Source organism: Pituophis catenifer, unplaced genomic scaffold (genome assembly GCF_029215685.1).
Source record: "Pituophis catenifer annectens isolate HBS135680 unplaced genomic scaffold, rPitCat1.0.hap2 SCAF_3, whole genome shotgun sequence".
NCBI lineage: Eukaryota > Metazoa > Chordata > Lepidosauria > Squamata > Colubridae > Pituophis > Pituophis catenifer.
In genome coordinates, this window is record NW_027256883.1 from 50,065,889 (window position 1) to 50,077,826 (window position 11,938).

At 33.5% G+C, this 11,938-nt stretch overlaps 1 protein-coding gene across 2 annotated transcripts in view; it reads left to right on the top strand.

Moving 5' to 3' along the window:
* Positions 1-9,404, top strand: part of ROCK1 (Rho associated coiled-coil containing protein kinase 1) — an 87,088-nt gene extending 77,684 nt beyond the window's left edge. The window contains exons 32-34 of one of the 2 annotated variants that reach the window (XM_070940596.1): positions 1,044-1,248; positions 5,884-5,940; positions 8,116-9,404. In XM_070940596.1, coding sequence (XP_070796697.1) covers positions 1,044-1,248; positions 5,884-5,940; positions 8,116-8,119 — 266 coding nt within the window. In that variant the 3' untranslated portion in view covers positions 8,120-9,404. The remainder of the gene's footprint in view (positions 1-1,043; positions 1,249-5,883; positions 5,941-8,115) is intronic. The other variant, XM_070940597.1, reaches the window with a different exon arrangement.
* Positions 9,405-11,938: the final 2,534 nt, after the last annotated feature.

The following is an 11,938-nucleotide window of genomic DNA, read 5'->3' on the forward strand; positions in this document are numbered from 1 at the left end:
TAGGGGAGATAGCGGCATAATCAATCAATCAATCAATCAATCAATCAATCAATCAATCAATCAGATATATATATGAGTTGGGCCTTTTCTGCTTACCTTCAACACTCCAGTATACTATCCTGATTTCTAGTTAGGTAATTCATTAGCATGACAGAGTAAACTAAATGCATGTTTCAAATGAAACAGAATACAAACGTAAAACTGCAGCTACACAGTTGAAAAAATTTGTTTTGATCCATCATCAAAATAGCATTTTTTTAAAAATAGATTCTGTTGCAGTTTTTTTTCCCAAGGGTAGTCTGTTCATTGTTGTCTCGATCACAACCAAATCCATCATAATTACATTTTAGCTAGCAGACAGTAATACATATCCATATGTCTGCCCTACTTTAATGAGAGGAACTTCTGTGTTTTTTATCCCATTAGATAGCTATCTGCCTAATTGGAATATATTCCTTAGGAATTAAACTGGTCTGTTTCCAAAGGGACAGAGGAGTTGTATGGTTCTAATGACCTTCCGACAAAAGTTTCACATAAACTGTAACCAAATATAACTTTAGCATTTTGAGAAAATGCTGTGCCCGTCTGGAATAGTGAAAGGATTGTATTGCTATTGCTGATCTTTGCACTTGCGAAAAACTACATCCAAATATTTAAAGATTATAACTTGCTCTATTCTCTGATCATTTAACTATCAGGATGAACTCTAAGTTGCTGTGCAAAAATTGAGATCTTGATTTTACTATAATTGATCTTAAGTTCTTCTTTATAACAATACCTACTAGGTAAGTTTCTCAGATGAATCTTAGGCTTTTATGACTCAGCACCAGACTGTTAATGAAAGTCAGTAAGCTTTTTAATAAAATAATTTGTTTTGTCTTTTATATTCTGTGTATTTTAAATGCTGCTTTTGTGCATCACTACAGACTCTCATTGGAAGGAAAAGCAGATAGTGATGATAATTAATATAACTTGCAAGCAAAATGGTCTATATATATTTTTTTCTCAAAACAGTTTGGCTCTGTTTGTTTTCTTCCCAATAGTAAGTTACGACATAACTTCAGCAAGAGACATGTTGTTGTTGGCATCCTGTCAAGAAGATCAGAAGAAATGGGTTTCTCATTTAATAAAGAAGCTCCCCAAAACACCACCATCTAGTTTTGTTCGTGCTTCACCGAGGACTCTTTCCACAAGATCAACAGTGAATCAGTCATTCAGAAAAGTTAAAAATACTTCTGCAAAAGCTAGGTGAGATATAAACAGACTTACATTTTAATCTTTTTCCTAACAAAACCAATTATAAATAGATTTTAATACAAAAATATCAATCAGAATGATAAATATATTAGAACGTTATCCCAGTGATATAGATAAAGTCATGGTCAGTAACAGGAAATATTATAAAACTAAATACATGAAATGTTTCTTCTGTAAATATTTTGCTAAAGATAAATTAAAAACCTATACTGGGAATACAGAGTCTTTTGTGTTTTCATGTGAAACCAGACATTGTGGTTTGTAAATTATAGCTTATAACTTGGGGTGCAATACTCAGTTATTTAAGAATCCATATTAAAATAAATAATGGCTGTACAAGCAATGTGCAGTATACAAACCCAGTCTTGGTATATCTAGTATGCTTTCAATCATATATGTAATACAAATAGTTTTCAACTTTTCAACCACAATTGAGTCCAAACTTTCTGTTGCAGCAAGGCATTAAGTGATTTTTGCCCCATTTTACAACCTTTCTTGCCACAGTTGTTAAATGAATCACTGCAGTTGTTAAGTTAGTAACAGTCATTAAGTGAATCTGGCTTCCCATTGATTTTGCTTGTCAGAAGATCACAAAAGGAGATCACAGGACTCGGGAATACTGCAACTGTCATAAATATGAACCTGTTGCCAAACAGCCAAATTTTGATCACGTGACCAAAGAGATGTTGCAATGGTTGTAAGTGTGAAAAATGGTCATAAGTCCCTTTTTTTTCAGTACTGTTGTAACTTTGAAAGGTCACTAAGTGAAGTGTTGTAAATTGCGGATTACCTCTATAAGGTTTAAATTATTATTTCTATTTATAAATAACGGTTACTCTTACATGGATACATGAATTATGTGAACTGAAATAAGCTCATTCATTCATTCATTCATTCATTCATTCACTCACTCACTCATCCATCATATGTGGCCAAGTCTCTTATACAGAAGATCCTGGATGTACCTGGTTTACATCAAATTGAAACAACTTTATAAAAACCACAAAAAACATGCTACAAAAGGCACATATCCTAGGTCCCATCACTGATGTTTTTTGATAGAATGAACCTGGAACATACTCATCATATCATATCTTGTGGGATAGGCAGCAATAATTGGAAATAGACAGTTTCACAAGTAACCTGTCATGTGTCATTAAGGACTTTATAGGTGATAATCAGCTTGAATTGCATCCAGAAACCTCTGCAGCTTGTGAACCACTGGAATAAATACAATTTCTGCACAAGATGCATGAAGACCCTCCTGAGTATGAGTGCCACCTGCTCTGCTTGAGGATGCAACCCCTTCTAGAACTAATCCCCAGTTCTAGGCGCATTAAAACTCACAGAAAGTCTCTTGATGGATAAACCAAACCCTGTTGTCCCACAGCCTGAGTGAAAACCATATGCTGACAGAAAACCTTGATTGTGTTATTTAATTTAAGAGCCTTGGTAGTACAGTGGTTTAAGGCACCCTGTTATTAAGCTGATTATTAAGACCAGCTGCCTGCAATTACTGCAGGTTCGAATCTCGCCAAGGCTCAAGGTTGACTCAGCCTTCCATCCTTTCTAAGGTAGGTAAATTGAGGACCCAGTTGTGGGGGCAATAAGCTGACTTTGTATAAATATACAAAAGGATGAAGGCTATTGCTGAGCACATTGTAAGCCGCCCTGAGTCTCCGGAGAAGGGCGGCATATAAATCAAATTAAAAAAAAAAATTGGCCAGGAATAGAGACATAGCAGATTATCATCAGCACATTGATGAGACTTAACCTCATTCTGATGGATGGCTTCACCGAATAGATGTCAAATAGATGTGGAAGTGAATAGAACTCTGAGGACATAATGGAAAACAGGGGCTTAAGCCTGGATTTTTCCTTACCCAGAACCAACAGGAATTGGCCTTGGAGAAAGGAGAACTACCACAGTATCATGACTCTCATTCCAAACCCTCTAAACCTATCCAGAATGATACCATAGTAGATGGTATTGAAGATTGCTGATCAAAAAAGATCGTGATGCACCATCCCCATCCCAAACCCACCATAAATCATCAATAAGTGTCATCAGTACTATATTGGTATGATACCTAGGTCCAAAACCCAATTTAGAAGTCTCCAGATAATCTTTTTGTGCAGGACCTCTGAAGCTGCAGCCAACCTTCTGAACAACCACTTTAGAAAGGATAGGTTGGAGATAAAACAAATTTTCTTCAGTACCATTGGATCCAGCAATGGCTCCTAGAGAAGGGGGTGTTCAAATGCTGATTGGATTAGCTTGTCATCCAAAGATTTTATCGCCACATACATCCAACCACGTTTCCAAGGAGGCCTTGGTTAGTCAGGAGGGCCATGGATTTAATACAGAGATTTATAGCCCCAAGAACTCTGTCCACTTTCTTAAGAATAACAATGTCACTCTCTTCCCATATAACTAAGATAGACTGTGCCATAGTCAACTAACTCCATAGGATCTGTCTAGTTGGAGTTTAGTTCAAAGTAAATTTTATCAACCTTGTACTTTGAATAAATCTCAGAAGTTCCTATTGAAATTTCCCTGCCCCCTCTCTTCTCAGGTCCTGGGTCACCTTGAACAGAGCCAATAGCCATCTAATTGCAGGCAGGATAAGAGTGTAAAAATCATTTTTACAGGTAATCCTTAATAAAGGTTTTTACCTGTTTTTGATTAGATTTATTCTTCATCTTCCTCAGGTGGGACTCTAGGCATCTTTTTGGTCATATCACACTTCCTGGGAAATCTAAGGGGCTCTCCAGAATCCACAAACAGGGAGAATAACCTTATTCCACTGTCATCCTCTAATTCCAGGCAGTGACTAAAGCCTCAGTCAAACTGTGCATTCCTCTAAAATGCAGGTACCTAGGGCAATACAATCTCATAGGTTATTCCCCCTCTGGTGGGGAGCAGTTGTGGAGAGTTCGAAGGCAATCGGACCACTCTGACCATGAAGAGACTGATGTTAGCATTCTCCACCTTCAGTTCGCTTCATTACTGTGTTGGACCTGCTTAAAGTCCATTGTTACCATGGTGGCCATGAATTCCCAAACTACTACTGAGTTCACACCAAGAGAAGGCAGATCTAAATCGTCCAGTACCATAATTCTAGGGACCTGCTCTGCCAAATTACCAGCTTAAATATCAAAGCTGCTCTGTTACTAATTATTCTTGCCATAATCTTTTCAGTTTCTTTGAAGTATCATCTCTGCTTTTACAATAACAAGATATACCATCTTTTAAAAGTCATTTTTATTCCATTCTTTGATTCCATCTCTTCCATCATTCTTTTTGCTTCATTTGCACACTGGTGCAGTTTTCATTCAATCATGATTCTTATAATACTGATTCTGAAATCACAGAAGTCATGCAGTTATTTTTATTTCGTTGTGAAGGTTGTGCTAAGGATCAAGTTTCTCAACTTCTTTCTTATAGCACAAATGATTTTACTTTCTTTAGTATTATTTAGTTCTAAGACATTAGTACATACAGTATTCAATTAAACATTCTTCAACTGTAATTTCTGTAACATCCTTGAGATTTAATACTGTAGATTTCGCTGTTTATTATTATTTGTCAGGGAGCAGGACTATTCATAGATGCTTACACTGATATTTTAAAAATTGTCATCTTTAGATATAAAACAACTGAAATAACTAATACTAAACCAAATATTTACTACCTTACTAAAATCATTATTGCTACTTTTAATTCTGATTATTTTAAATAGAATTTGCAGTGTCTTTAGCATTTTCCACCTGTTATTAGGCAGAATTCTCACTGGTTTACCTATCTAATCCTAGACATGATTTTTCATCATATAGAGTGCTATATCACTTGAGATAAGATAGGTGCTATGCATAAATGAAGTTTTGACTGTGGCAAAAATATGTAGAATGAGTGAAAATCTATATGAAATCTGCATGTCTCTCAAACATTCTAAGAGAGTAAGGAAAGGTTTAGGGATAAAAAAGAGCAGAGCAAAACTGAACTTTATTTGGCCAAACATAATTAGACAAACAAGGAATTTGTCTCGGTACATAAGCTCTCAGTGTACATGCAAAACAACAGAGCAATAATAATCATAATCATGATACCAATAAAAGAAGGTCGTAGAAAAGATGAGAAGGATAATTGTAGGATCTAATCTGGGTTGGTCACCAAGCTTTCGAACTCATGCTGGAGCCCATTCACAGGTAACTTCTCTCTGTATCTATAAAATCATCTATACTTTTCTAAAAAAAATACTAACCAGATCTAACAAGATTCTTTGGAAACAATTCATTCTTAGCTCTTTCATCTGCGAATCTCATTATTCCTAGGCATTTTAAAATCTTGATCTTTTAAAATATCTTGTTTCTGCATTATTTACAAAATCTAAAACTTCAGTTTAAAGAGGGATATTTTTTCTTCACTTTGCCAAAACTATTCATTTGTTGTTGTTTCTCTTTCTGCTTTTGTTTCCTACTCCCCATGAATTCATATTTTGGATTGATCTCCCATTTTACTCTGTTTCAACATTCAGATCACTTCTCCTTTTTTCACAAAGCATACAGTTAGCATTCAGGGCATATGGCAATTATCATGAAATGTTAATTTCTAAATTTCAATAGGTCAAAGGAATATGGATCTGTGGGGGACATTACTCATTCAGAGAATTCAAGTTACTGGTGAGTAGCTTTTGCTTTTAAACCCACTGGTACTTGTATCGTGTAACAAAAGTAAGAAAGCAAAATTACTTTCATCAAATAACGAAAAAAGAACTTTCTCAAAGTAAAAAAAAAAAACCACTCTCACCCTAATATTTCTTAGACTCTTGGCGTTGTTTTTAAAGAAATCTATTACTTTTGCTTCCATTGGTCCTTTTATATCATATGCTCAAAATCTTTGGTATGCTATATTCTTTTTTATACTGTTTGAAACAGAACAGTATGTGTATCTTCAAAACAATCTTAATTCTACTGTGTAGAACATGGCATGGTGATGGAATCCTATTTTGTGAAAAGTACATTTCTCTTAGTACTTTTTACTGCTTCTCTATCTTATGGGTAAACGTATCTTTGTTATCCACAACCTTATCTAACATTACAAAAAGTTCATTGTAATTCTGATCAACATACTAAGGGCATTGCTTAAAATCAAATACGTTTCATGGGTAAGATAGAGTTCGAAAAAATATTCCAAGTCGATCAAAGTAGTTTTGATTATGCCAATTTTTTGTAGATAGAAAAGAAAAAAGTCAGTACTATTATATCATTTGAAATTTGAATGTTGGACTTGTTTCTTTTTCCTCAAGAAGTTTAAAGCATTTTACCTGAACTTTCAGATATTTTTCTACTCAGACATTGCTTTTTAAAAACTGTTCAAATATTTTAGTTAGTATAGACTAGGATGCAAATTCATTGAGGCAGGCATTCCAGTTTTATTCAAAGCTTTGTATAATCTTCTTGCACTTAAAATCTAAAAAAATTGTGTCTGAAAACTGAACTATACATCCAGCCATAAATATTTTAAATATTACATTAGAGATGTATTTATTTATTTTTCTTAAAATAATTTTAAGTCTTTCTTGCCCCTTTCTCTTCCCAATTCTGCCAAGAATCATGTTAACCTTCATTTGTTATTCTGAATTGTTTATTAATCCTGGTATTATAAGAGAAGCACAAATTCAGGTATAAAATTAATCTTATTTAAACATTGAAAAGTAAATATCTTTCCATAGAATACCAGGAGTCAAGGTATACTAAGTCAAAATTATACAAGATAATTTTGGTACGTTCTGGTAATTTTAATATGCAAAATTGAAAGAAGGGCCACCTGCCCACAATAATGAAAATACTTTAACATGACGAGAAATAAACACATCTTGCTTTGGCTCAAATAACCCATTGGGACAATTACTAATACTTAAATTTCTGTATTGAAAAGTGCCACCCAATTGGAAGAACATAACCACAATGAAATGGTTTAGAAATGGAATTTAAAAGGGTGTTTTGTTATTTATACAAATAAGCAAAAATAATAAAAAATCTGGCACAACTGTTTGTTCCTCCTTTGAAAAGTTCCTGGGAACAGAAGTTTCAAAGTTTAATATTATTTATAACCCATATTTATTATTTTTTATGAATAACTCAAGGTGGTGAACTACTCTTTCCTCCTCTTTTCCCCCCCATAATCCTATGCGATGGGTTGGGGTGAGAATAACAGAATAACAGAGTTGGAAGGGACCTTGGAGGTCTTCTAGTCCAACAGGAAACCCCATAACACTTCAGACAAATGATTGTCCAGTCTCTTCTTTAAAATATCCAGTGTTGAAGCGCCCACAAACTTCTTAAAGCAAGTCGTTCCATTGATTAATTGTTCTATCAGAAAATTTCTCCATAGAGTTGGTCCCAAGGATTAGTTGTTTAGTTTAATTAGTTTCCATCCATTGGAAGATTGATTTTGGTGCAGTCACCCACCTAGCTTTCATGCCTAAGGCAGACATAGAACTCACAAGTCTCCTGATTTGTAGCCTGATGCCTTAATAAGTTGACAGAACTGGCTTGATCTTAAATATTTGGTAATTTAGTTACTATGCTATGTCACTTCTTTATCAATAATTTTATCAGGTGGGAATCAATAACTTTAAAAACAAGAATGAAGGAATCACAAAATCATGCAAACTCTCTAATTCTCATAACTATTAAGGAAATGCATTAACTATGAAGAGGTTCTGGTTTTCCCAATTACAAATATTGCTCTTATGCTTTAGTTTAAAATGTAAAAAATTTTCATAAATCTATAATGTAATATGAAATGATATAAACATCTGTAATTCTGGTTTTTTGTCTTGTTTATTCCAGTTAACAATACATGCAAGCTTCGTGGATCTGACATGGTGCAGTCTGAGAATGGTGGATTTTTTCACCATATAGAAGTGTTCAGACCGGTGGTTCTTTTTGATACAACTTTCACAAGCTTCAGGGCTAAGACTGCTGTTACTCACTCCTCCTTGCTTTGGCATAAAAAGCTCGCTGAGGGTATCTTATTGCGGGTTTGCCTTAAGGTAGATTAGATTAATTATTACTATGTAATGCAAGTAAAAGCAAATAAAGCTTAGGATTAGTGCTGCCTTTAGAATTCCTGGAAAAAAATAAATGCTTGTCAATCTTAATGGAATGTGGTAAGCTTTTCTCATATCAGTGAGAATGAAAGAACTATTTACCCTATGAGAGGGGTATTTATATTGAGATAAGCACACAGACTCGAATATAGAAAGAAGGTATCTCAAACTGAGAGAAGCTGAAATTTTCATGGAAGACTCGAAGTTGTGCTAAAGCAGCAAAATTTGCTTGAAAACAAAGCCTTATGTAATCACTTGAAATTCAGTGCCTTTTCTGTATTGTTATTAATGCTAATCATTCGTGATAGCTCAAAGTATTACACAGTTTGCTTTACAAAATATTAACTTCACATATTGGTAAAGGAGGAGAAAATGAGTAATTAAGGTAATCTATGCATTATTGCCAAGCCATACAGAATTGTTTTTCAAGTGGCGTTAGAAGTACCATAACTGTTAAAACAACCAAGTTTGGAAGTGTATTTTGGTTCATAATTGTTCCATAATTTGTATAACATGTTTCATTTAACAATTTGAAGTGTGAATCACAGTAAGCATACACATATGTCTATGTATGCTCCGTTTAACATGTAAATTATTGTTAGAATATTTTTATTGGTTGTTGCCCTTTTAGTGCCTTATTCTGAGAATTCTTTTACTGCCATGTCAAATGAGTTTAGAAATTTCAAATACCTATTGCTGTGTCAGTAGTTTTATTGATTGAAGTACTGTAGGCTCTAGATCCATTTTCAGTTGTACAATCTTGAATAAAACTGTTGGTTACCACAAGATAATTTAATCATAATACAAATAGTAATAAAAAATTTTACCGTGAAAACAATTTAAATCTCTGTAACATGTTAAAATTCCAGGTAATACAGGAATTGAATACTTTTTAAATTCTTGTCTTGTAGCAGGAATACTATTATGGTATTAACCGTATGATTTATTTTATTTCTTAACCAAATACCTCTTTAGTAATTTATAATGGCTTTGCAGTTATGTATTAAATAAGAAGCACTGGAAAAATGATTCGTCTCCATGGCGATTTGCATGTTTCAAGTGGTGTTGAAAGCCTTAGTAATAGATATGTAATAAGCATATCTGTTAATACAGCAGTAATGACTTGTGCTCATTTAATACAAAATAAAACTAATTTATGAATAATTATTTTGAAAATGACTGTGGTATTTTTCTCCAGAATACAGTTCCTAGGAAGTTTTGTTATACTTTACAGATGACCAACTGTTAGCATATTTAAATCTGATGCAACTTGATAATTTTTTTAAAAATAAATTTTTATAATGTCATACTACATTTTAATACAGGGTAAAGTAGTAGAAATCGCATAGGATATTAAAGAACTTGTTTTGATAATTAAATTGTTAAATCCATTTACTAGCACATAATGATTTCCATCAGAAGCCTTATACCAGGTACACAGCTCTTACAATATTATATTTCCATGAATTTTAATTTATGCATAAACCATAATTGTTAATAAAAATATGATACATTGACTTCTGCACTCTGAAAATCAGTGATATTGCTCTGTTACTGTATACAAATAATATGGACTCTAGAAAAGCTTAGGTGAGTAATAGAATTGAGAGAAGATTGACAGTGGATGCTGAAAAGTTAAAAGAGGTTAGGAAGTTAAAGTGTAGTTAAAGAAGGCCAGAAGAATTTGATTTTGTCAAAGTGGTGTGAGAAAAGAGGACAGGAATAGGAAGGCAAAAGACTGTGGGATGACTGACATGTAGTGGGAGAAGGCATAAAGATCAGCAAGTGGAAAGAAGGAACAGGGGAAGATACATGTGCTTGAGATAGAGTATAAAGCCAAAGAATGGGACTAACAGGCATAGAAATTTAAAGTTTTGTTAACTGATTCAGAGCTTGGAAAAGGGTCCATAAAGTGCTTAGACAGACTGAAAGGTATAGAGTGAAGAAGAAAGTTACTTTGAGAGGAAACTGAGAAGATAACCTAGGATATGGTTACTGAATTTGATTGTTTCCTGGTTAAAACCAGTGGAGTGAAAAGGTATGGAATTTGAAATATTTTGAGCTTGAAATGCTCTACAATACTCAAAATTGAAAACAGCTGCCCAAGCTCTTGTAGAAGAGTTCTGATCTCTTAAATGGTACCATTTTGAGTTGGAAATATTTTGTCAGAATAATGGCTGAATGCTTCTAATAAGGTTCAGAATAACCCATTTCAATCTTGAATTGTTTTATATTTTAATTAAAACTTTTAAAATTAAGGATTTTAAAAAAGAAAACGTACATACTGTTTCCATGAAGACAGAATAAGTTTGAATTGTTTTTTTTTTTAAAAATAGGTATGAATATTACCTGTAAATGTGCAATTTTCAATGTTCTTACCACTATTAACAATTTCAGTAAATGGGATGAGTGATGCTTAACAGGAAGACAGAAATAATCTAAATTATACCCAAATAGTAGCTTAATAACAGCAGAACTGACATAGAATTATATATTATAGGGAGAGGTATATTGATGCAGAACAATACTAGCCCATCTATGAAATGTTGCCATGCATTCTGGAGAATTATGCCTAAACCCAAAATTTAGGTTACTCAATTTGTTTAATCTCCAGGGGCTATTTTATAATGTTGAAGAATTCATTCCTGTGATGTGTAATTATAAACATCTAATCATGCCTGGTTGTGAATTTGGTGTCCTCCCTGCAGTGTCAGTAAAATATGTGTTTTAATGCAACAATTTTAACTATATAATGTATCAGATTCTGTATTTTTAGTACTGTTAAATTTTCATTTTGATGGTTTGTTCTTTGGTATTCCTCAACCCATATGTATATATTTGCCACTTTATAAATCCATTTCATGAATCATTTGGAGTAGCTGTTGCCTGTAAAACATTATGCTGCAATAAAATAAACCAATGAGTCTTTGAATTGCCAAAAAAGTTGTTTTAGTGCTCCATGGCTGTTTCAGAAGTGTGCTTTCAATAATTAGTGTGGGGGGGGGACTATCCAATATTACACATTTTATCTTGTTAAACAAACACATAGTAGGCATCAAAAACAAAAACCAAATTTATTGAAAGTTTTGTTTTTTTTTAAATTTTTGCAATGGATTTTTTTTTGGGGGGGGGGAGGAAAGGGAATCCAAGATGGCCAGTTGGGGAGCAAAGCTGTTTAAGAACATTCTTTTTTAAAAACAAAAGACAAGGAAACTTTGCATTTGCATTCAACAACCTTTAAAAGGATTTGCTTCTGCAATAGGCACCAGCAATGTGAGATATTTATGTATTTATTTTCCTGTATATTTTATCATATTTATTATTTTTTTCACATTGAGGAGAAACCTGTTTGGGGAAGAGTGAAAGAAGAGTATGTAAGGGTGAATGGAAACATTACTCTCTAAGTCTAGGATATTGGGTATGCTTGATGTTTGAGTTACTTATAAAAATAATAAAGGCAGGATAAATATAACATTTATATAGTTCCTTTTGGGGTTTCCCTACTGTCTCTATTAAAAAATGAAGTAGTGTAGTGTTGATCTGTGATCATATCAAATTGAGTA